A 25934-nucleotide genomic window follows, 5' to 3' on the forward strand; every position below is an offset into this window, starting at 1 on the left:
TGTGTCAGATTTAAGTCAACTATGGCAGCCAACGCCACGCTGTTGTTGTTTTGTTTTGTTGTTGTTATTAAATCGCAAACGTTATGTATTTTATTACTCATCCCATTAAACTTGACTTTCAAGACAGCAGTTATCTCCCTTGAAATTAGAGTTATTTCCCCTGATTATTGCCCATACCAAACACGAAAGCGTTTTTTTCCTATACATTTGCCCGTAGATCCGTGGTGAGTCAGCGCCACATTTGTACAAGATTCTCGTATAAATTATTGCAGCATCGACAGATAAGATGGCGCGCCAGGAAACAACAGCCCTAACGATGTGATGGATAACATGGGCCTATGTGGTCAGTTTCGCCAATCGTAAAATCGATCGCTGAGAAAATTTTCGTTGGACGAAAATGTGTTATTGTTTGACAGGACTTATCCGTGCCCAAAGATTCAAGTATCCAAAACATTCTGTGTCCAAAAATAATTGGAGTTGAGAAAACATTTAAATTGTTAAAAACATAGAGGAACATATACCATACCAAACACGAAAGAATTTTTTTCCTATACATTTTTCTGCTGCCTGCCCGTACATCTGTGGTGAGTCAGCGCCTTAATTTTTACAGGATTCTCGTATAAATTATTGCAGCATCGACAGATTATAATTGGGGTAGTGTAGAACAGTGTGAAGGTATCCTGGGTGTATCAGTCGTTTGCAATCAAGACGTCAGTGATGAACGAGCCGTAACTTTATCAACATTCAAGACATCATTGTTCAACAGCCCGTAACTTTATCAACATTCAAGGCGTCATTGATGAACGAGCCGTAACTTTATCAACATTCAAGGCGTCATTGATGAACAACCCGTAACTTTATCAACATTCAAGACATCATTGATGAACGACCACTAAAATTGTCAACATTCAAGACAACATTGATGAACGACCCCCTAACATTGTCAACGATGAGGACCCCTAAGTGTGGCCGAACCAGGCAATGTTGTCATCTGCTAATCTGCTTATCTTCCAGCTATTTTCCTATCCAAGTATTTTATTCCGACCATTTTTCCTATACAAGTATTTTATTCCGCCCATTTTTCCTATCCAAGTATTTCATCCCGACCATTTTAGGCCACACAACACATCAGGGACGTCCAAGTCAGAAAGGAGAAATTGTAATCAGACTAGAAACACATTAATCTTAATTGTGATTTTTATATACAGTAATTTATCATTTTTATGTCACCGACAATGTGTTTTTTATATAAATGGTACATGTACTGACTTTGTTTTTTCATATACTAACTTTGTAATTTTATATAACTACCATCATGTTCTTGAAATCACACCTGACTTTGTGTTTCACCCTACATTTACCAGCTTATCTAGTCACAGATCACACCCAATTTTTTGGCCTACATGGCAAGATCCAAACAATAACAGCTATTGTCGGCGACGGCTAATTATTTAAAATTTAATTAGTCCCGTGGGGCCGTTTGCAACTACTGGATTGAACACATCCGCTTTGGCGCCTCAACTACGTCAGCAGGTTGAATATTCCCGCGCCCCCACCCCTCTTCTACCCCTTATGGTCGCATGGCGTCACAAAAACCAGATTTCCCACCTCGTGTCGAACCTTTTCAAAACAACAAAGGTCTAAATATAAACCCAGACACAAGGTCTAAATTTAGCAATCAGGCTTTATATAGAACTTTACAATTTAAAAATAACAATTACAATACCAAATTTGATCTTAAAGAAACAGCCGTTTAATATTTCTCTAGTATAAGGAGTAAACAAAACGGTTCACGTGATTAAAAATGTGTTTACGTTACCAATGTGTATATATGTTAAAATATGTTTAGATGTTAAAAATATGTTAACAAAGTTTATGTATGAAATGTCTTTAGATGTTAAAAATATGTTAACAAAGTTAACGTATGAAATGTCTTTAGATTAGATGTTAAAAATGTGTTAACAAAGTTTACTTTACGAATGTGTTTATATGTTAAAATATGTATACTTGTTAAAATGTGTTTACGTGTTAAAATGGGTTTGTGTTAAAATGTGTTTAAGTGTGTTAAAATAGTCTACGTGTGAAAATGTTGAGATGTTAAAAAGTGTGTTTACGTGTTAAAATGTGTTTGTGTTAAAATGTGTTTAAGTGTGTTAAAATAGTCTACGTGTGAAAATGTTGAGATGTTAAAAAGTGTGTTTACGTGTTAAAATGTGTTTGTGTTAAAATGTGTTTAAGTGTGTTAAAATAGTTTACGTGTGAAAACGTTGAGATGTTAAAAAGTGTGTTTACGTGTTAAAATGTGTTTGTGTTAAAATGTGTTTAAGTGTGTTAAAATAGTTTACGTGTGAAAACGTTGAGATGTTAAAAAGTGTGTTTACGTGTTAAAATGTGTTTGTGTTAAAATGTGTTAACATGTTGCTTGTTACTCTCTAGTCCTCTATTCACATGGTGCTGATGTGGTCAAACGCTTCACAACTGGTTCCGTGTCCTTCGTCCAATCATCACTGTATGACGTCAGTGTTTCACAACGAATACGAGGCCTTTTTTTTATCTTCTACGTAGGACATCCACCCTTGTCATAAAGCAATGTGTACGTAGGACATCCACCCTTGTCATAAAGCAATGTGTACGTAGGACATCCACCCTTGTCATAAAGCAATGTGTACGTAGGACATCCACCCTTGTCATAAAGCAATGTGTACGTAGGACATCCACCCTTGTCATAAAGCAATGTGTACGTAGGACATCCACCCTTGTCATAAAGCAATGTGTACGTAGGACATCCACCCTTGTCATAAAGCAATGTGTACGTAGGACATCCACCCTTGTCATAAAGCAATGTGTACGTAGGACATCCACCCTTGTCATAAACCAGGGCAGTGTGTTTCCCTTCATCTGCTGAATCACGCCACTCAGTTGTGGGAACACCTGTTTATGACGCAATACCTCAATCTGAACTGTCAGACTAGAGAATATCATTACAATAGGAAGCGTATTTAGATAGTTAGTTTACTGTCAGTGTAATGTTGTAATCTTTAATTTTAGATCTTTCTGTGTCAAAGTGCAACAGAATTTTTAGCTTTTAGATAAGCCTGTTAGTTTACTTTTGTCTAAGACAATGAATACATCGACAGGCAACTTGTTTATATCATATTATATCACGTCAATCATATATATATATATATATATATATATATATATATATATATATATATATACTTATATATATACATATATACATAATATAGACATATATAAATATATATGTGTGTCTATATTATGTAGGCCTATATATATATATATATATATATATATATATATATATATATATATATATATATATATACTTGTATATACGCGCTATAATTGGGTATAATTTAATATTTTTTATACATATGTGTATATTCTAGTCATGATGTATTACACTGTTGTTTTGTGAGGTGTTTTTCAATGTCAGGGTTTCTTTCAGACGGGGGGGGGGAGCGTGAACATCCGGGTAAACGCACTCAAAATTTCCCCGCAGATATGCCTGAAAGGAGATCTATTGACAGTTGTTTTTTATAATTGTGTGTGTAGTCAGAGGCGTAGCTAGGGGAGGGCGTGTTGGGCGCCGACCCTAAGGGAGCTACATTACTGTATTGAGTACAGTCAAAGTTCTCCTGATTGATTTACCTGTCATCTACATCAATTTTATTACATAACTAAAGCCCCCCCCCCTTCTAACCATTGCCAAAAAAGTTAATTACAATAACTATTTTTATACCAGGTAGGGGGGTGGAACTTTGATAGTTAATCCCGGGCGCCGTAATAGGTCGCAACGATTCTGGTGTGTAGGCGTGTTACATGTTTTAACTGTTGTTTGTATGATTGTGTGTATGGGTTCAGTATTTAAAATCAATTTAACGGGCAATTGTACCGGCAGTGACCTTTTTTTTTTCAAGTGAATGCTCGCTTTTCGGGTTGTTAGGTTGTTAGGTTGTTAGGCACGAAATAAAACTGTCAGACACGTTGAGCCATTGAGTGAGGATATTTTATTCAAACAACCAGCAGAATAATTAATTGATTGAAACTTTATGAAATATTAATGAAATGTAACGATTGCGACAGCCATCGTGTTTATATCCACATAGACCCTATTTATTATTCAACAAAATCTTCGATTGTGACATTAGGACCATGACAGGGCCATCGACAGACGTCAATATTGGCCATGATATCTACATATAGCCAGACCCTGACATAGACGTCAATATTGGCCATGATATCTACATATAGCCAGACCCTGACATAGACGTCAATATTGGCCATGATATCTACATATAGCCAGACCCTGATATAGACGTCAATATTGGCCATGATATCTACATATAGCCAGACCCTGACATATACGTCAATATTGGCCATGATATCTACATATAGCCAGACCCTGACATAGACGTCAATATTGGCCATGATATCTACATATAGCCAGACCCTGACATAGACGTCAATATTGGCCATGATATCTACATATAGCCCTATGACGTGCATCAAAATGGATCAGATTAATCAGATAACATGATCTTTATCTGTGTATAACGTAATCTATGGGAGCGTTGGTTGCATTAGCTTATACTACAGCTTTAAAAAAACAAATATGCTATATGGAAAAAAAAACATTAATAATAATAAGCTTTGAAATGCGCTGCAAAAAAATAAGGAAAAATAACGATTTGCTTGTTTAAAATGAAGCATTTGTCGCCAAAAGGTTACGAGATTTCATAAGCGAAAAATGTTTTTATTGATTAAAGAAAGCATATTAGTTTCCTTTTCTTATTTTCAGTGCTTTTAAATTTTAAAAAATTATATTTGTTTAAATTTTTTCCAATTTCTAGTAGTTCGTGCTAACTGAAGTTGACACACCATAGGCTAAGACTAAAAACGTTGCCATCAGCTTGTGATCTCCTGACATCAGTTATCTGCTCCTTCTTAATCCATGGCCGACGCTCGGGTAAAAAACAAGTTAATTAAAAAGTCTAGTGACAATTTTAGCGCAATTTCCTTATGTTATCTAAAAATAGCGTAAATCAAGAGCAGGGTTAGTAAAACCATTGGTTAGTTATTAAAACGTTTTTTATTAATTTTTTTTTTCCGTATTTTACATGTTTTATTTACAATAGAGTTACATGACTAAAAACCATTGCGCGCCTAGCTACTGAACGTGATGACGCAGCTATTGAACGTGATGACGCGTGTGGTGTGGTTGGAAAAAATGCCTACTAATTCGGTCCAAATTTTAATTACTTCAAAAAAAATTTTGTGATCGAACGAAAGGATATTTTTGAAAACTTTCTTCGGCAATATTGTTCTAAATTATGACAGGAATCGATTGGTACATGTTTCAAGTCGCTAGGTGGTCTGGTTACCGAGATATGGGCCAAAAACTGCTTTTTTTCGAGGTTTTTTTGGCTTTTCTGGGAAATCCATGAAAGAAACCCGGAATTTTTATGGCCTATGTTCATCCTCGTAACTTGCTTAACATAATTGCTTTTGGAACTAGTCATCGATATTGCTTCGTTGAGGAGGAGATACGACTTAAAGCTGCGGACACACATACATCCATCCATCCATCCATTCATACATTCATACATCCAGAAATGACGGGTTAATAAACGCAATTCTCCAGAATGGAAATTGCGCTAAAAAATCACCTCACCCAGAGAAAAAAAAAATGTGCCCCCTCGTCGGATAGCTGAGCGATCAATCGCTAGCATTTAATTCTGTTATCTCCCCTTTTAGTTAGTAATCTTTCAATTAAGTTGTAATGACTAATATAGTGTACAACAGAGGGGGGGGTACAAATGTCCCCGGGTCCCGACCTTAGGGAGCGCCAAAATGGGTTGGAAAAATAAATAGAAAACTTAACGGGGGGGGTGCAAATCGAAAATTTGAGGGGGGGGGGGGTGCAAATCGAAACTCAAACAGCAATACTAAAACCTTCAATGCGGTACTTTATTAGCGATCTGTTAGCGATCATAGCAGATCTCAACAGCTCTATACTATAAAGATTGTATTTTTCTAATCCTTTTGAAAAATGTTAAGTATGCATTTTTAAGCTGCTACGTTGAATATTCTGCCAGTACTAATATTTGTTTTGCATTGGTAATGCTGCAAAATGTTTGCACTCATATGATTTTAAAATTTCTCGTAAATGCTACTTTAACATTGTTTGGGCTTAATTAATCTTTTTTATTTTTGTATTGTTTTAAATGTATTAAAATGTATTGATACATCTTCTATTCGATTATGAATGTACGCCTATAATATACATCTTCCATCAGGTTATGCCTTTATTGATTCATCTTCATTCATATACAGGCCTACCTATAACCTACATTTGGATCTATATCGTACGGGGTCTGTTTGGCTTTTCTGTACCGCTACGTTATGTGTTATCTCCCTTAGCAACTGCTTTATGTGAATGAAATGTAGGTCAGCCTTCAGACAATCAATCACACTCGTGAAACTTTTTAGCATTGTTTTTTTTTTTTTCTGTGTGACGTACTCAATGACCCGTAGCCTAGTGGTCCCACTTATGCTAGGGTTGGTCTACGGGTCAACATACGCACGTAGCACCATATCTAACTCACGTTAAAGAACCGTTCAAAACTTGACCGTTGTCACTTCCAGCTTATCGCTGTTTGTGTCTACATTGGCAAAAGTTTTATGTTTTTATGGTAAGCAAACGTACATGGCACAATCTCTATGAATGTTTGCCGTAACTAACAAAAGCCGGAATAGCCCTAGAAGGACGAACATTTTGCAATTTCAATCACAGCAAACGTAAAAGGCCTAGATCTATATCTTGATAACGAGCAGCTATTTCAAAATACAGAAGACCAGTTAAAATATGGGCTACTGCCAAAACAAAATCTGTCTCGTTACGCCATAATCAGCGTCTTAGATTTAACGGTTAGCTGGTTAAAGTTTTCACATCTAGTGGTTAGCTGGTTAAAATGATCACTTCTAGCTGGTTAAAGTTTCACATCAAGTGGTTAGCTGGTTAAAGTTTCTCATCAAGTGGTTAGCTGATTAAATTTTTCACATCTAGTAGTTAGCTGGTTAAATTTTCACATCAAGTGGTTAACTGGTTAAAGTTTTCACATCTAGTGGTTAGCTGGTTAAAATGATCACTTCTGTGGTTAGCTGGTTAAAGTTTTCACATCAAGTGGTTAGCTGGTTAAAGTTTTCACATCAAGTGGTTAACTGGTTAAAGTTTTCACATCTAGTGGTTAGCTGGTTAAAATGATCACTTCTAGCTGGTTAAAGTTTTCACATCAAGTGGTTAGCTGGTTAAAGTTTTCACATCAAGTGGTTAGCTGGTTAAAATGATCACTTCTAGCTGGTTAAAGTTTCACATCAAGTGGTTAGCTGGTTAAAGTTTCACATCTAGTGGTTAGCTGGTTAAAATGATCGCTTCTGTGGTTAGCTGGTTAAAGTTTTCACATCAAGTGGTTAGCTGGTTAAAGTTTTCACATCAAGTGGTTAGCTGGTTAAAGTTTTCACATCAAGTGGTTAGCTGGTTAAAGTTTTCACATCAAGTGGTTAGCTGGTTAAAATGATCACTTCTAGCTGGTTAAAGTTTCACATCAAGTGGTTAGCTGGTTAAAGTTTCACATCTAGTGGTTAGCTGGTTAAAATGATCGCTTCTGTGGTTAGCTGGTTAAAGTTTTCACATCAAGTGGTTAGCTGGTTAAAGTTTTCACATCAAGTGGTTAGCTGGTTAAAGTTTTCACATCAAGTGGTTAGCTGGTTAAAGTTTTCACATCAAGTGGTTAGCTGGTTAAAGTTTTTACAACTAAAGTATGGCCGTGGTTAGACTGTTTTCTGCTAGTTTTTAAAAGATTTTCGAGTTTTTGTTTTTAAATAAAAAGACTTGTCTTTGCGACCTTTCTGCTTTTAATATTAAAATATTCTCTTCCGTAATTTCATAAAGGTCTCAATTTAAATATTTATATCAATGTTCACTTTTAATTTTAGATGTGTTCATTCATTGGGTACTATGTTGTTGACTAATTGACTCCAGTGTTTCTTCCAGACTTTTTTCTCCGGGGGGGGGGGGGGCACTTGAAATTTTCGGGGGCGGTAGACTTTCTTCGGGGGGGGGGGGCGAACACTGTTAAAAGTATATATTTTCTATAGAAATAATATAAATTTCATTTCGTTCGGGGGGCGGTAGAATTTTTTCGGGGGGGGGGGGGGGGCAAAGGCCCCCCCCCCCCCTTCGTAGAGATGCCTGGAAGAAATTCTGATTGACTCACGTAGGCCTACTTTGATACGACTGTTAATTGTTGGTTATAAATATAAACAATAGGTTGTGTTATTTTTCAAATGTAATGTGCTATTACATATCTTTCTTCATATTTTAATGGAAAAAAACTGGCTACCCAATAGTTGAATAGACAGTATCGCTGTATCGTAAATTAACCTCAATGACACTTGTCTTGTATACCTAAACCAGATTTCCCGTCTCAAATGATGTGTACCTAGCAGCACAGACAGAAAGTAGACAAATTATTCTTGTTTACAACATGTCGCAATCACAGCCGTACTTTCAATACCTTGCTGTCATGGTCAATATTTTCTAATCCGCTAAACACTTGAGCTTGGTGATCGATTTATTAGGGTAAAAAAATATATTGCGTAAATTGGGTATTGTAATTTACGATTTGGTGGTTGTAATCGAAAGTTGTTGGTAGGAGGAGAGGGGGAATTTCCCCCCCCCCCCCTCCCATACCCACCCATAAAACAACAGCCGTCTTAAACTCTTGTCGCTTTAATTTCAAGCACGGCCATCCCAAACCTCAATCATTCGTGGTGATGTGTGCTGGCTATCACAACCCTCAATCATTCGAGTTCATATGCTACACCATCCCTCCATAATATATAGAGGTCGAGTTCATGTTACTTGACCTCGGCATATGAAGGAAGGTGTCGAAGTAAAATTCCCTTATGAACCTGACGGTCCTTGGGGAAGTGAAGTAGAGTTCACCTCGGCATGTGAAGGCATAGTGTGGTCAGCAACGCCCAGCCGCTTTTATTATCCCTAACGTGAGTCAGGTACTCATCAGAGCTGGGAGGACTCAGTGAGTCAGGTACCCGTCAGAGCTGGGTGGACAGTGAGTCAGGTAACCATCAGAGCTGCGTTGACGCAGTCGTATGCTTCACCATTCGACCACGCCGTCCCACCTGGTTTTGTATCGATGTGTTGAATCTGGAGAATTCTTTTATCCTATTAATTAGAGTAGGAATCGATCAAATATCTTGTGTAGGGGGGGGGGGGGGCGTGCGTGTGTGTGTTATTAGTGCGCTGAGAGTATCCAGATTTTGAAACAGTTGTATCAGTAATTGTGACGGTATCGACATCATCAATGAGCTCAGCCAACAGTTTTACCGTTCAAATAACCGGTTCAAACATACTTCACGCTCCCTCGATTATTTTTTCCTATCGATTAAACATTACTATTTGTATAAAGGTTAGTGCCTGCTGTCTAAAGAGAAAAGCCGCGTCGAATCCCTCGTAGCTCAAATTTCAAAATCCACAGGTCGCTGACAAATATATTTAACTTAACAGATCATTCACCCCCCCCCCCCTCTCCCCCCCCCCCCCCCCCCGCACACACACACACACTGTTAAAAACACATCATAAAAAATACTATTGATTTTATTATCAATTAAATCTGTTGGTTTGAAAATTATGAAGACATCACTTTTACATACGTCGATACAAAATCATTCAGCGTTGTCGGCTGTATGCGTTGGCGTGTCTAGGACTTTGTTAAGGGAGATGTATATATATATATATATATATATATATATATATATATATATATATATATATATATATATATATATATATATATATATATATTGTTGTTTAATTTCCCTACATATACACACATTATATATATATATATATATATATATATATATATATATATATATATATATATATATATATATATATATATATATATATATATATATATATATATGCGCGTGCGTGTGTGTGTGCGTGTGTGTGTGTGGTTGTGTGTGTGTGTGTGTCTCGCTTGCCAAGACTGTGACTGGCTTTTTTTAAACGGACAGTTTGTAGTTGACCCTGTGTTCTAGTTGCTGCTAATAAAAGAATAAGTAGGCGACAGCAAATGAGACACCTCACATACTAAAGGTTAAAACGGTGACCCCAGGACAGAGAACGATTTAGAAAGAAATAAACAATCAAGCCATAAAAAATCTCCGGGTCTGACCTATCCTTGAATCCCACTGGATTCTCCCTTCATATGGTAGACATGTTTTTTTAATAGCTATGTAACATTCTGATTCATTAGGTTGTGTGTGTCCACGGGGGGGGGGGGGGGGGATTCTGAACCCCCACCCCTTGTGTGTAAATGTGTATTGTTCATAGCATTGACATTGTTTTAAACTCTGGCAGCGTTAAAGTAGTTAAGTGGTTAAATGGTTAAATAGACGTACTGTGCCATTGTCACAGCCTTAGGTCGCCGGCTAACAGCTCTAGGGCAACAGTGTTGTAGTGAGGCAGCCCACAGAAATCAATGGAACACAACAGTTGTGTAGATAATGGACCAGCACGCCGCAGTGCCTGCACGCTGATTAGAGGGGAACTTTAAATGGTGGCTTTTAACTTAACACCGCAGCTGGGGAGGGGGGGGGAGGCTTACACTACAGTTACAGCTCCGATAATTAGGCACACAAAAACAAAAGCATTTAAAAAATATCTTACCAACTAGATCTATGTATGAGAGAATAAACAGATGATATCACCTAGTATAATGTGATGGAAATAACTTTATAAGAATAATCAATACAATTAAAACTGCTGATAACAGCCATGCTGATATGGGTTGGAATTATTTTTTAAAGGGGGGCGGGTGCTTTAGGACGTCATATTTTAAGGTGTGTCCTACTTCTTATCGATAACAGGAGGGGGGTGTTAATATGATCAAAAATATCTTGACGTCGCTGTTAGACAACCACTATAAATGATAATCATATTAGGCGAAGTTGAAACTTTACAATTCTATTATAGTGTTAGGTGGGTGTTAGGCTCGACACAAAATATTAGTCCAAAGGCCTACAAATATGTCCATTGTAATGGGTCGTACATCCATGAACTACGTCAAACTCCTAGGGGAGGGGGTTCAGAATTTTTCAACAATCTGTGACAGGGGGGGGGGGGGCAAAAACGTGTGACGCACGACACACTTTCAATTTTAAAAAGTAATTTTAAAAACTGAATTGTTTTTTTTTTTTTAAAGAACGCTGTTGTAATTTTGCAATAGAAATCGATTAACATAATCAATGATGACCAAACTCAGTAGGCCTAAATATTTTATAAAGGAATCGATGTTTTTTAAAATACCTTCGATTTTGAGTTGGGGGGGGGGGGTATTGTATGCTGAGGTGTGACGTCTGAGGAGAGGGGGTCTGCCTGTTTTTAAAAATGAGGAGAGGGGAGGTAAAAGTCATCGTTAGCCTGTGTGTTAGGCTGTGACGTCGTTAGTTCAACCCCGCTGCACCATTAGGTAATTGATCAGACTGCTGGACACGGTGAGTTGGCATTGATGATAGACTAGGCGCCCACCTGTGGAGGGAGACTGAATTTTAAAGAGGACAGAAGCAACAAATAAATTAGTAAACATCAAACATTGAAAAGCTGAACAAGTGAGCGTGAAATGATGGGTGGAGTCCTGTGTCCCCATGACACTTAGAAACGCAAAGCACATTATATTAAGAAGAGCAAAGTAGGCTTATGTCTATATGCCATATAGGCCTACCGCTGAGTTTTTCAAAATCCAAATTTTCTCATTCAAGCTTACACTATACATTAATCTAAACTAAATAGAAAGTATGGCTAAGAAAAATGTGGACTTGTAATGTTAGGTTATAATTATAATGGTATCTTTGTATGCGTTGCATATAGAATCTATACTATAGATTCTATACTATAGGTTATAATTAATGATTATAAACAGCCTGCGCGTGTTATTTCCCTTTGTAAAACATAAGGCAAATAAAAAGCTAGACTTTAACTTAACGAAAGAATGATTATGGCAATTTTTATGAACACAAAATCAAATTCTAGATCTAAATCTAGATGTAGACTTCTAGATTTCTAGATCTATCTGAATCTAGACTAGCAGCTCGTGAGATCTTCCAGATCTAGAATCTAGTAGTAGATTCTAATAAATCTAGATCTAGTAGACGACATTTACAGATTGTAGTCTATTCTTGCACTGGTTTTTTTTTTCTTTACCCAAGTCATAACTTACGTAACCAGTACGAGTACGCACTCATTCAATTCATTCATAACATAAATAATATTAATATTAAATAATTCTGAAAAGATAGATTTATTAGTTAGTTCGTATGATTGTCATCATAGTTCATCATAGGAATATCATTGATCATCATACTCATAGATCTAGATATTTAGGGCCTAAGATCTAGATCTAGAATCTAGTAGATCTACAACTAAATTTTACCAAATTAAAAAAAAAATATTAATGATTTATTTTATTTAATCTAAATCTACTAGATTTCTAGATCTAGAGTAAATTGATCTAATTATTTAGGCCTATATTCATGTTTCTTCTATAGGGGCCTAATTATAATAATACTAATAGAGATCTAGTTTATATTAAATATTTTTTAGTATTGATCTAATATTCTAATTCTAGTTAGTACCACTTGACTTGGTACTTGAATAGTATACTAAATAGACATTAGAATCTAGGGGTCATCCTTAATAAATTCTCTAATAATTAAAATCATTTAATTTATATAGGCTACTAGGCCCTATATAATTGTCTAATGACCAATGTAACGAATAGAGGAATAGACAACTGTATCAATGTATTTTCTTGATGTCAGCATTAAATATAAATCTAACTTTAACTTTAGTCTCTAGCTTTGCTGGTGAAATTTTTTATCTAATGGAAAAATCATTAAATCAATAGTCATTTACTGATACTAGCATTTACTTCACCGGGTCAACAAGAGGGCGCTCATGGATGTCCACACTCACATCAAATTACTCTCATTACATTAACTTCTATTCTGCTTTGTAGTCCACAACATTGAACTTAGTATGTAGAAATTTAGTTGGTCTGCTAGCAGCACCAGTGGTATGTCTGTAGTGAACGTTAGTCCTTGTAATTATATGTAGGCTAAAATATAGATATATCTATACCAACATTTTTTTAAAATAGTATATAAAATGCTATTAAGCTGTAGCAAAAAAAATAGTTTAAGTGGCTGACAGTTCATAAAGTAGGCCTACCAAAGTGGTACAATTAAAGCTAAGGTAGAAATGATTAATTTAGCTTGAAACTTTGTATCACTGTTAGTTATTGATCTACCTCATCTGCATCATTATCTCAACCCAAATCCTAACTTTAGCATAATTTAAAATTTAAAACCTAATATAAAAAAAAGAATAGTAGGCCTATTTTGTTTGCTCTAAAAATATTTGTGTTACAGGTTGATGATAATCGCCCATTGATTAAGAAGCAAAGGATCTAAAATAACTTCTGGCATACATCATTAAATAATAAAAACAAGTCTATTGCAACTATGACATCCGACAAGAAACGGATACTGATTATGGGATGTGGGGCTGCTGGAATGGCAGCTGCCTATGCATTAGGACAACACCCAGAAAAGTTTGAAGTCAATATTTGGGATAAGAATTCTCTGGCTGGTGGTGTAGCAACTTCAGAACATATTGATGGTAAGTCACACTTTTCTTCACCTTGATGTTAAATTATATTTGGTTTATATTGCCTTAACAGAAATACATTTGACTGATTAGTTGTGGAGATAGAATAATTGCTCAGTAAATTAGTACTTTACTAAGTCTAAATCAATATAACAAGATGTTGTTCGATCAATAGTAATTTAAGCAGGATATTAACTAATTGTCTGATTATTTCTACCAAATGAATGTATTGTCGCTCATTTAGTAATTCTCATTTGGGTTGAACAGGAAAGCACTCATTATTTTGCCTTTTGAACTCGTAGTTTGATGTGATATGTTTAGTCATGTATTATTTGAAAGAAAGTCCATCTATTAAGATTTTTAACTTGTTTTTATTACATAAAAAATATAGAAAAAAAATAGAATAAGAGAATAATCGTGACTACTAAATTTGTAACCTACATTTTTTTCTTTACTGTCACTTTATTTATCTTTTATGTTAATTTAAGCTGTTCTGGAATACCAAATCCATCAATTTACTAAAACAGTTTGATGATTTGTATTTAAGAAAAGTGTTGTATATTTCAGGACCAGGTGAGCTAATGATAAATGACGGAGTTCAGGGAGGATGTCCAACATACAGAAATACACTGAGTCTGATGGCAGAGTTTGGATTCTCTGGGACCCCAGTCAAAATGATGATATCGTTTGGTAAAGGCCCTACAGCTTGGACAAACTACACTAAAACAGAACTGACAGACAAGCTTAAATTGGAAATTAAACGGTTTGGTGAAACCTTAAGGTTGATTAACAAATTGGAATTTTTTTTTATATTTGTCCCAATTAAGCAGGTGCTCAAATGGTTTGGCTACTCTCAGACCTTTTGCCATGAGATGGTCTATCCCCTAACTGCTCTGTTTTTTGGTACAGGAAACCAAACACCCAATGTTTCAGCTGCTATAGTAGCCAGAGTTTTTCTAGATGATGACCTGCGCCTCTTTGATTACGACTCTGAAAGTATGTTGAGCCAGAGCCCTGAGATGTTTGCTTTTCCCCTCCTGAAGGACATGTACCAAACAATTATAGGCAAGTTATCAGCCACTTTTCATAGCAACCGTCCAGTAGCGTCAGTCACCAGGAGAAATGGGAAAGTGTATGCTGTTGATGCTAATGGTGTTGAGGAAGTATTTGATGAGATTATTTTTGCCTGTGATGCTGAAACTGTGTTGAAAGTTTTAAAAGAACCAACATATATGGAAAAGAAGGCATTAAAAAATGTCCGCTACTACAACGATGTAACTATAACCCATGAGGATGATGAATATATGGAGAAATATTATGAGCTGCATAAAGACATTGATCAATACTTTATTCGAACAGACCCAAATGATCCATCCAAGCTGGAAATGTCATTCAATCTATCTAATTATCAACCCCACCTCAAAGTATCAAGCAGAAATATTTATCAGACCATATTTTTAGATGACACCACCAAACAAATTTGGACCATTGATGACATTGATAAAGGTAAGATCAGATTCACTCGCTGGTGGAGGCAGTTCTCCCACACCTGGCAACACTTTGCCTTCACTGTGCCGTTCATGCGTTACCTCCAAGGTAAAAACCACACCTGGTACTGTGGCTCCTACACTCTCATCAACACCCACGAGATTGCTGTCATATCCGGCTTTGCTACAGCTTTTCGTCTTGGTGCCAAATATCCATTCCCAAAAGATAAACTGGCTAAAAAACAGTTTGATCAATACCTTCTGGTGATTCATGGGAAGCCAAGCAAGTTGGGATTCAATATGGCTACTGTCAAGTCTATTGCTCTAGCACCTGTGATGGTTATTTTTGCTGGCTTGGCTCTGTTTATACAGTTCATTCTTAAATGTTTTAATTAATTGTAAACCTATTTAAAAAATTATCGTTGGATTTACAAACACTATATTGTTAAACTTTTGTAACTTTTAGATTTCCTTACACTTTAAACTTCTTTTGTTGTTTACTTATTTACTTGTATTCAACAAGAAGCAAACAAATAACAAAATGTATGTATAGTACTAAGTTTGCTTTTGTTAATTTTTTTAATGATTTCTGTGAACATTTTCTCAGCCTTACCATTTTTTGTCCTCAAAATTTATTTGATGAGTGTTCAAGTTTTACCACAAGTGTGAGGCAGCAGCTATTTGTAAGTCTCAACTAAAGTGCTTTTTTTCATTTTACAAATGACATGCAAATGGCATCAGGGTTCTCTCACTAGCTATCAAAATAATTGATAAAGGAGAGAACCTGAAGCGCTGTATTTTTTGTTAAACATTTATCTTTATCTAACACAGTGTATGAAAATCTATACATTTCATGTTGTGGCTTTGATATTAATATTGTACTCTATGATTATTTCAGTTTAATACTCCAGTATCGGTCATGTATTATACAAGTATGAGCTACTTTCACTTAGATCTCAGTTTGTTTTGTATTAAAAATTGCCTTCAAAATGTTTTGCATTTATCTGAAGGGGAATGTACACTTGTTCTATTGAATATTGTATGTGCTTGTAAATTTTACCTTTGTGATTATGTACATTTTTCATGATGACATTAATGGCTAGAGCTTGTATCACCTGTGTGAAGTACCTGTAACAAAAGGACTATCAACACTTGAATTCAGTTAAACTTGATAGGACATTTTATTAAAGAAAACCAAGCACATGAGATAAAACAAGCATTTTTTTTTAATTACCAGCATTATTAATATTGTCAAGAATACCATAGTTTTACAATGAAAAGTTTGATTCAAGAATATTTGACACAAACTATCAAGTAATATGAAAATCCTATTTTTTCACCCTCCGCAACTTATTTAGATTTTATTTTAAAATATTTATCATCAACTATCCAGTCTTCTTTTTCTCTCTTGACCTCTTAGCATCTTCAAAGGCTTGAATTGAAAGTTCTAGCTCAGGTTTTTGTTTAGCATCTGTTGTTATGTAAGCCTAAAAGATAAAATGTGTAATAATCTACAATGATGTTGAACAACATTCCATATAAAAGCATAAATAGTAATAAATCTTTTTAGATCAATTTAAAATTGATAAGTAAAGTGTTTTGAACCAATGATCAATTTGTTGTTTTTTTTAATGAAGAACAAAGCTGTCATGAAGAGAGATGGAACTGGAGTGGATGTGAGCAAGACACTACATGATTATAATTTGGAAAAGAAAGAACAATAAACAGCTCTTGTGTTCATTAATGCTGCAATTAGCTACCTTTTCTTAAGTGCTGGGTGGTCATTTGTCAGTATATTGACAAGCACAAAATGAAAGAAATTTACCTTTGTAAACACCAACTATAATTACAGAACCACTAAACTAAAGAGAAAAAAACTTTGAAACAACAGAAACATCATAAAGGGGAAATAATTAAACTCTGCAGCAAAATAAAAAATAATTTTGATACTATTTTTAAAATATTCCCACCTTTATGATCTGTTCTGGTTGTGCATCCTTTAATTCTTTTATAACTTGTGAGCAACTGCTTGATGGGTGTATTATACAGTACAGAGTGACAAGATCCTTAGCATCTGATAGCCTAAGAAAGGAAATAACAGTAAGCAAATTTACTGGCACAAAGTTCAAGGGTTTTAAACTAATGCTAATTAAAAAACAACTTACAAATCTCGATTGATCATGTCCAATAATAAGTTATCAATCATTTTATTCCAAGTTAAATAAAATGCTATGGAACCAAAATGTCTTGTTGACCGGAGCACATCAAAGTCCTTTTTGGAATTGATTGCATTATATACACGATGAGTAGTCTGAAATGTATCAAATAGTTCAAATAAATCAAATCAGGCAGTAAAGTCATGGGATACTACTGAGCTAAATTTGCATTGTGAATTCGCAACATAATTTTTAATAAAGTAATGTGGTTATGCTTATGACTAAAACAATAAGGATGACTATTCTATTGTATGTTAATTTTTTTCTTAAAGACAAATAATTGTCATTATTATAATCCATTCCAAAACAATTTGTTCACATAAAGTGGTAGAATTGACATAAGTGGCCTTAGATTCAGGTCCATTTTGATGTCCACAGTCTCAATTTAACATCCGTATATTTATAGGTTTTAACAAATTAAAAAATTCATTTCTGCATACAAAATGCATGCATTTAAACAGGTGTAATTAATAAGCTGTGACTTCATCTCCACATTGTAGCCTGAACTAATGTTTTTATAAACTATGACAAAGTCTCTTACTCTGATAAAATCTGGATCATCAGGTTCAAATTGGCAACAAGCTCTGTCTAGGATGTAAACATACTTTCCATCAGCAATCAATTTCTGGAGATTAAAAGCACATTTTAGGTTGACACAGCCTCAAGAAAATTATGTTATTTGTTTAATAAGTTGAATGAAAAAGTTTAAAAAAATGTCAATAAGATAAAGAATATGTATTGCACAAAGATCTATGTATATATTTTTTCTTAATCTTATGAATTCTAAAGCATATTTTTTTTCTAAATGTCTAAAACTATTGAAACAGGCTTCACCTCTAAAATTTGTTCTTCAAACATCTTAGGTTTAAAATACTGCTTCCCTTCTTTAGGATTAAAAATCTGATTCATTCTTTCTTTCACATCCCATGAAGCTTCTTTTAATGTTCCTTGGGGATCCCTTATCACAACTGAGCGTTTCTGAAGTAAACAAAAAATGTCATAGCTCAAATTACTGAACAATATTTTAAATTAAAATAAATCCAGACATTACACATGGCAATGTTGTTTACAGTGTTCGTTCATTTTATTACATAAGTAAACAACTTATGAGAATGCTTAAAGAAGATAAAATTTGATCAAATTAAGATTTCAAATATATTAAAAAATCAAAAAATGACTTAAGTTTGACTTGATAAAATGTATGCATAAAGTGTATTGATAAGATATTAAAATTCTCTAGATTTTTTAAATGTACATACACGGTCATGTAATCCAAAAGAGACATCTACAAATACATAGTCTGATTTATCAAAGCCAGCCAAATCAGGATCAGTTATCAGAGGGGTGAGCTTTGGCTTACGTGGATTCATGTATGGAGGTATTTGGAGCCTTGCTTGTAACCTTTCGTTTGCCTTTTTAATATCCTAGAAGAAATAATCAATGAGTCAGTTTTAAGGTTAAAATTTTTAAATTCTATTTTAAAATTCCTTAAAAGAAATGTCTGTTATCTGCATTGTTAAAAACTAAAGATTGTGTATGATTGTAATATTTTTGGAAATTCTTGACATTTAAAAAAAAGAAAACTTAAGTTTTACTGATAAAATATTGCTAAGGGTTTGCAATGCTTCATAATGTTTTAACAAATACCTGCTCTAGTTCTTCATCTGTCAGTAATTTGTATGTTGGTCTTTTTAACTTTCTTTTCTGAGGTCCAGCCACTTTTAAGGGGTCAAATCCTGTAACTCTATGTAATAACTGCTGCACATTTTGATCCAAAAAAATTGGAAAGGGATCTCTCTCCACAGCTGGAATGGAAATTAAATATAATTGCAATACTGATCTTATAACTTATGATGTCATTTTGTGTCAGTAATAACAAATTCATATTCATTTTATGTTAACCCAAAAAACAGGAAAACTATTTCCTTAACTTAGATTTTACTGATATAATACTAATTTAAATTAGGCCTATCTAACTGCATATTGGAAGTTGTAATCTGTGATTTTGGGTAAAGTGATTAAATTAATAATGACACACATTTAGTGGGGGCTTTTTGTGTTATAGATCTGCTCAAATAAGATGGATGACATAAATGTCATTAATTAGCAAGAAGATGATGTAGTTTTTTTTAAATAATTACAAAAGAAGCCTTTAGTGCAGAAAGCTCTAGAGAGACAGGATTGATGATCATCTGGTGATCCACAAAATGGGAGCTAGCAGGTAAGTTACTTCAGAAAGGTTTTTAGGGAAGCTACCATCAAGCAAGATCAATTTGTGTCATTATTGATACTGAGGAGATGAGACATAGACTGAATTTCCTGTACATTCCCTAATTCTGGTTCATGCAGATGGCGACCTCATTTTTGAGTTAAATGTGAGTTATTGATTTTAATATTTTAATTATTTTGTTTTGAACTACCAAACTAGTTATTTTTAGTAAAATAATGTTTACCATAAGTATTCAAATTTAATTTAAATGGAAACACATGCGGATGTACCTTAAGTTGTAGAGAAAAAACTGTTTGTTCTCTCGTATTAAAATTTTTTTTTACCGGAGTCTACTCCCTTAATGGCTAATTTTGTATATCAAACAACACTGTGTGTTAGGCTAAATAAGAATTATTTTGTTTTGTAACATTTTTATGGGACCTCAGTGGTAATTTACCAATTATCTAAAAGATTTAATAAAAATTTACACATAATGAACTTAAAAGTTAGCTATAATCATAAAATTATTACATCTTCCACACTTTAATTACTAGCATCTGCTGGGTTAAAACTACCTACCTAGGTATGAACTAGGCTAGACTAATATGTCCTAAACCAAGAACAAAGTATAAATAAACACAAAATAGCAGACACACTTAACTGGGGGGAAAGAATAGGGGGGGGGGTAATTTCACAAAATAGTGTCAGTAAATATGGGGGCTTATGGGCCAGGTAATGCTAGATTGTTAGTTTATTGAGTTTTGTAAACCTTATCTTATTAGTAAACTAGTTATTGGTATTTGAATGTAAACCATACTTTATTTGAAATACTAACTGAAATACTAATAAAATTGAGTGTACAAAATTAGTGTTTTAATTTAATAGAACACAGTAGACACTAATTATACTATTACTAGATTTGATTATTTGTAGTCTTAGTAAGTAAAGTAAGGTTCCCTTTTCAAACTTGACAGTCTGTAGGGCAAGTGAAGTAGAGTTCACTTGTTTCTGTGACTTCGGCATATGAAGAGATAGTGTGCCCAGCCGCCTTTACTTTCCCTAACGTGTGTTAGGTACCCATCAGAGTTGGGTAGACTCAGTCTCAGTGACGGTCTACTGATTCGAACTTGAGACTTACGGGTTAACAGCCCAGCTCTCTACCACTAGACCACTCCGTCCCTGTAGTCTTAGTAGTTAGCTAGATTTCTAGATCTAGATTCCATTTCCAGATTACTACTTTACTAGAATGTCTAGATTCTAGAATCCAACTAGAGTCTAGGTCTAGACTTTTAACTCTTGACTACTAAACTAGAATCTAGAATATGTTTCCAAACTGAGGGTATAAATGACCCCTGGGGGTTGCCAACTGGTAGAAACAAAAATTTAAAATTCTCTATAGTAGTCTATTATAGTATAGTAATAAGTAATAAGTATAGGCCTACAATTTCTTTTTTAAAGTTTTTAATTGTGTCTTGAAGTTAGAAGAATTTAATATTAAGCGACTAAAGACAGGGTGATTACTCGAAATACTTGTATGTAGGTTACTTTTCTAATTTTTTATTTTATTATTTACTCCGATTTAGGTTGTTCATCTTGTGATTTTGGTGAGCATTTTTTCTTAGCTGACGATTTAAAAACATAGAGTATTGAAGTTTTCAGATTTTTTACATGTGACAGACCGTTTTCGCGCCTATCTCGCAGTTTACCGCCTCGCCATTTCGCAATTTCCCAACACTTCCATTCAAATAAATAAATTATTATTTTTAATTATTTTATTATTGGCCCATTAACTTTGTAATTGTTGTTTGGGATGATTTTAGATACCGGTATCCGATAATAGACTCTTCCATAAAATAGGCGTGTTTGATTGTTAATAATAATAGTTTTATTAGTTAATAATAAGTATTATTAAGTATTAGTATTGTTATTGTTATTGTAATCTCGACTAATTTTATGGTTAGAAATAAGGGTTAGGCGTATGGTAGGACCAGGGTTGAAGTTACGTTAGGGACAGGGTTAGCATTGAGATTAGCTGCCATGTGTGTATTTAGTTAACTTAAGTTAACTACCAGTAACCGAACACCCCTATTTTTAACTATTTTAAGGAAGATTCCGTTATCAGACACCGGTGTGTTAAATTCTCCCGTTGTTTGCTTTCAAGTTGATGAATTCAGAGACGTGATTTTAGATTATTATTTAATTAATTAGGGCTTAATCGAAACGTTTATCGAAAATAACAACCTTCTACGCTTGCACAAAAATTCCTTAAAGTAGTTTTTATTAACTGTTGTTTCAATAAGTTGCGAGAAAGTGAGAAAAACATTGTTGGCTTCAAGGTTATGGACGCTGCCATTTTGAAAATTAAAAACTAAGAATCTAGATCCAGATTTAATATAAGGGGAAGCTACTTGCCATGTATAACAACGAAATGTATGGTAGCAACGGTTTTTTTATTGCAAGTAAGCTTAGAATATGACGACAGTCAACAGTTTTGTACAACCGGAGTAGTATCGAAATCTGCTTGGTTTATTATCATAATACTCTAAACTCTAACTCTAAATGTGTAAGAATTAATGTGTCCTATAACTAGATCTTTATTTTTACAGTTTAAAGTTAAGATTTAAGAAATATTTAAAACTAAGCTAAAAGAGTAAAAGTGTAATTTAGTGTAAGTACTCTAGCATCTCTAGTACTTATAATACCATCTAGTAATGAGCTAGATCTACTTCTACTAGTCTACTATTATTATATTTGTATATAAAGTATATTTATAAGTTTTTATAACTATACTACTAATAACTTAAGGCCTAATAAAATTAAGCTTGATTACTAATAGTAATAATAGCCTATTAGTATTAACTATTATAATATTATAGATCTATTTAATAATAATATTGATAAGTTGATCTAGGCTACCTTAGTAACTATATTTATTCTAATTTTATAATTTAAATTAATTTAAAAATTATGGCTAATATTTACTATTTAAAGAGCAGATAATTGCACTATGGGGGAGGGGGGGAATCCTAAAATGATGTCATTCTATTTTTGACTATTTTTACCTCCCCCCCCCTCCCCCATCTGACACATTGTAAGCTAAAAAAGGAAGCCCCCCCCCCCTTCGCCAAGTGATGTCACACTGAACCTCAGCCTACAACCTGTGCTCTGTCAACATAGTATATTAATCAATTACAAAAACTGTTTTCTAAAAAGCAAAACTACTTTTTTAAATGCAAAACTGTGATGTCTATCTGGAATCCCCCTCCCCTTCATTATGCATCATCATCACAAAATTATGAACTTCATATATTTAGTGAGTACAACCAAGTGAAAATCATTTGTATTTGAATTTGTAGACAATGGATCAAATGATGGCAGCACACATTGAAAATTCAAAGTTTGGAATCCCAAGCTGGAGGATTGAGCAGAAATATGATAGTAAAGTCCTGATAGGAAACTGGGCAGAAGAAAGACTCAAGGTATATTGATTTTTTTTATTTTTACAGGTTGCTGCTATCTAGTCCTACAGACTAAGTGTGATGAAATATTTTATAAAGGTTTTATCAACATGTTACCAATCATGCATTTTTAGATGCTTTGTGAAATGGAGTTATTTGAATTTAAATAAAGCTAGCTTTCTTGGATCATAGTTGTTGCTAGTTGATCCACACTACCACACAGATGCCCCAGGAAGTGCTTTATGAAAGTCAAGGGTGTACGTTAATCACCCTCCTTAATAGGGAGATAGAACACCCATCGGTGACCAGCGAGGTGCAGGGGCTTTCTGGGGTGCTTTGTGTGTCGCTAGTGTAGGGTGCTCTTTAATAATTAAAATGGATTTAAGCACCAAAGTGCTCATATGGGAGCTCTGGTTCGATTTAGTCAATGATTATACTAATCCACTGTTTTCATAGTGTATGACACTATTTGAAATGAACATAGGTGTCATAGTGCTTATTGTGGAGATGAGGTGTACTTGGCCATACATACAAACAAGCCCACCTACTTTCATTAATATGTAGTTTTTTAACAAGAAAAGTATTACTAATTCATATACTATAAAAATGCAAATTTAATGGGATTCACATCATATATATTATTTAAAATATTTTTAAGAAATTCAGTTTTCAACGTTTTAACTCAAATAAATTAAATTATCTGGGTTTTTTTTTTTTTTTTGATATTCATTATTATTTTCATAATTCTGCTGAATATTTAAATTTAGTTCTAACATCTCAGTTTCCAGATACAAAGTACAAGCACAATTCAACAAATCGGATAGATTTTAAAAGTTATGGAGAAGTCCATCCTGATGTGACTGTTCGACGCAACGCTTTGTTGAATAATGAAGGACTGCCTGCTGATATGATCTTCCGCCATCATGATGATGCATACAATAACATGTTGATAACAACTTATGATGAAAACTTTAATGGTCGCTGGCGGGAGAATAATTTACCAGCATTGAGGAAGTGGGATAGTCAGACTCTAGGATGGCTGCCTGAAAGATCAGACTATCCTCTCCGAGGTTAACATTAGTTTTTACTCACTCTTTACTCAGTCATTTACCCAATCCATGCCGTGCCATCTGATGCTTGAAGTTCTGTTGTGGCTTGAGAGATGTCTTGTTATCTAAATTAATTTCTCTTCATTAAATTCCTTCTCCTCTCCTTTACATGGTCCACCTGAGTAGTTCCAGTAATTATTAACAGAATTAAATACCCCAGCTACAACCAGCCCTATATCTGGATACATTTGATAATAATCAGGCTCAAAATAAAATACTAGTATTCAAGAGAGAATCATATGCTCAAGTAATTCAAGCATGGGGTGGTCAAACTTACATGTTTAGTTTGTGGCTAGTTTGTAGAAATTTCTAGCAGCTGGTTTTAATTTTAATCCCTACCATAATAGATTAAATCTACATGTCTGAGTTGTTGAACTTGTAGACTAATTAAATATATTTTTAGTACTTGGAACTGTTGCTATGATGTCACTGAAAGCTAGACTCAGGATGATTTTCCAAAATACTTTGGTATTTATACAATGCATTGCAGCTGTCCATTTCTGTTTTGCTAGAAGAATTATCAATTGTATTGTCATTTCAGGTCCACCAACAAATTTTGGGTTAAAACAAGAGATTGATGCTAGGAATGAGGCTCGAAGAAAAGCATGTATTGAGCCAGAATTTTCAACAACCTACACGTGCTCTTACAAAGAAAAACCAGTGGACGCCATGAGATTTACCCGTCATGCCACACCCAAGTATATATCTACTTCTTTACTTCCATCTAATAAAATCAACAACAACCTGCTATTGCGTGGAAAACCTGCTTTAAGATTGCCAGAGATTATGCCTCAAGAGCTTACGCAGATCTCTGTATGAACCAAACAGTTGTCTATCCACTAATGAAAATATGCTACATGTTAAGTTTGAAAACCCACAACTATGTGTACTAACTTCTGAAATAAAAATATTTGCCTAATTACTTGTAGATCTATTATTTAAAAGTAAAAGGGTTTCACTGAAGTGAAAATCGTATACGTTGGCTTGTACATTTTTATCTTTACTAGATACTACTTATTGTCCATATTTAACAAAGTATGATATGTAGACATATAATCTTCAAAGTATAGGCTTGCCAATTTTTTTAAATGAAAAAAAATACAAGTTACCATATTTTGTTAACATTTCTTTAACAAACCAATTTTTCAAAACCAACCTGGATGGGTTTTTTTCTTTATTTTATTCATTAAGTTTACACAGGTCACATTATCATTATATAAAGTTTTTAAACTTTATAATTTTAAAAAATTTAAACCAATTACAAATGATTTTACAATGGATCGCTACATCTAACGAGGAATCTTTTTCTTTACAAATGATTTTATTTTCTCAACTGTCTTACTGCTATTTTAAAAAATTGCATAAAATTACTTTTAAAAGTATCAATTTTAAAATATTTTCTTTACCGTTTGACAGTATGTATTTGATATATATAACTTTGAAAAATGTTGTAGCTTGATCTTTGTAATATACGTATATTAAAAGTATTTTAATAAAGGTTGAAAGTCATTTTTTTTATTATTTGTGCCTCTCCTGCAGCTTTTGCTAATAGAAACCATTTTTTGTGCCAATAATTTTGTGAACAAGCTGGAAGTAAGTACGATTAACAAAGGGACACATTGGGAATCAATTGAAAACTCCATAATACAAACCAATTTTGCTTGTGTTCAT

General features: G+C 34.2%; 3 protein-coding genes across 5 annotated transcripts; 2 read left to right on the forward strand and 1 right to left on the reverse strand.

Annotated features, from left to right (window-relative positions):
- Positions 1-12116: 12116 nt before the first annotated feature.
- Positions 12117-16531, forward strand: LOC131939706 (uncharacterized). 3 transcript variants are annotated; one of them, XM_059298167.1, is made up of 3 exons: positions 12117-12349; positions 13547-13796; positions 14352-16531. In XM_059298167.1, the coding sequence occupies exons 2-3, from the start codon at positions 13640-13642 to the stop codon at positions 15665-15667; spliced, it is 1473 nt and encodes a 490-aa protein (XP_059154150.1). In that variant the 5' UTR covers positions 12117-12349; positions 13547-13639; the 3' UTR covers positions 15668-16531. The 3 variants fall into 3 exon arrangements, with proteins under 3 accessions (XP_059154150.1, XP_059154152.1, XP_059154151.1); XM_059298169.1 differs by having other exon boundaries at positions 12117-12343; XM_059298168.1 differs by lacking the exon at positions 12117-12349 and adding an exon at positions 13031-13191.
- Positions 16532-16622: 91 nt separating this feature from the next.
- On the reverse strand, positions 16623-22074 carry LOC131939707 (small ribosomal subunit protein mS22). The gene is made up of 8 exons (XM_059298170.1): positions 21938-22074; positions 19135-19292; positions 18747-18911; positions 18322-18465; positions 18029-18112; positions 17437-17582; positions 17242-17353; positions 16623-16758 (listed from the first exon to the last, which is right to left on the reverse strand). The coding sequence occupies exons 1-8, from the start codon at positions 22047-22049 to the stop codon at positions 16657-16659; spliced, it is 1023 nt and encodes a 340-aa protein (XP_059154153.1). The 5' UTR covers positions 22050-22074; the 3' UTR covers positions 16623-16656.
- A 27-nt stretch (positions 22075-22101) lies between these two features.
- Positions 22102-25762, forward strand: LOC131939708 (cilia- and flagella-associated protein 107). Its single transcript, XM_059298171.1, has 4 exons — positions 22102-22259; positions 23053-23175; positions 23936-24224; positions 24805-25762. The coding sequence occupies exons 2-4, from the start codon at positions 23056-23058 to the stop codon at positions 25080-25082; spliced, it is 687 nt and encodes a 228-aa protein (XP_059154154.1). The 5' UTR covers positions 22102-22259; positions 23053-23055; the 3' UTR covers positions 25083-25762.
- Positions 25763-25934: the final 172 nt, after the last annotated feature.

Source organism: Physella acuta, unplaced genomic scaffold (genome assembly GCF_028476545.2).
Source record: "Physella acuta isolate Inbredline_101_S28 unplaced genomic scaffold, ASM2847654v3 ptg000290l, whole genome shotgun sequence".
NCBI lineage: Eukaryota > Metazoa > Mollusca > Gastropoda > Physidae > Physella > Physella acuta.

Coding starts and splice junctions, on each gene's coding strand:
- LOC131939706 (XM_059298167.1), top strand. CDS start 13,640: ATGACATCCGACAAGAAACGGATACTGATTATGGGATGTGGGGCTGCT. Junction 13,797..14,351: donor AACTTCAGAACATATTGATG/GTAAGTCACACT, acceptor TGTATATTTCAG/GACCAGGTGAGCTAATGATA.
- LOC131939707 (XM_059298170.1), bottom strand. CDS start 22,049: ATGGCAGCGTCCATAACCTTGAAGCCAACAATGTTTTTCTCACTTTCT. Junction 18,912..19,134: donor CAGATGAAGAACTAGAGCAG/GTATTTGTTAAA, acceptor TATTTCTTCTAG/GATATTAAAAAGGCAAACGA. Junction 18,466..18,746: donor CTTTTGGATTACATGACCGT/GTATGTACATTT, acceptor TGTTTACTTCAG/AAACGCTCAGTTGTGATAAG.
- LOC131939708 (XM_059298171.1), top strand. CDS start 23,056: ATGGATCAAATGATGGCAGCACACATTGAAAATTCAAAGTTTGGAATC. Junction 23,176..23,935: donor GGGCAGAAGAAAGACTCAAG/GTATATTGATTT, acceptor CTAACATCTCAG/TTTCCAGATACAAAGTACAA. Junction 24,225..24,804: donor ATCAGACTATCCTCTCCGAG/GTTAACATTAGT, acceptor TTGTCATTTCAG/GTCCACCAACAAATTTTGGG.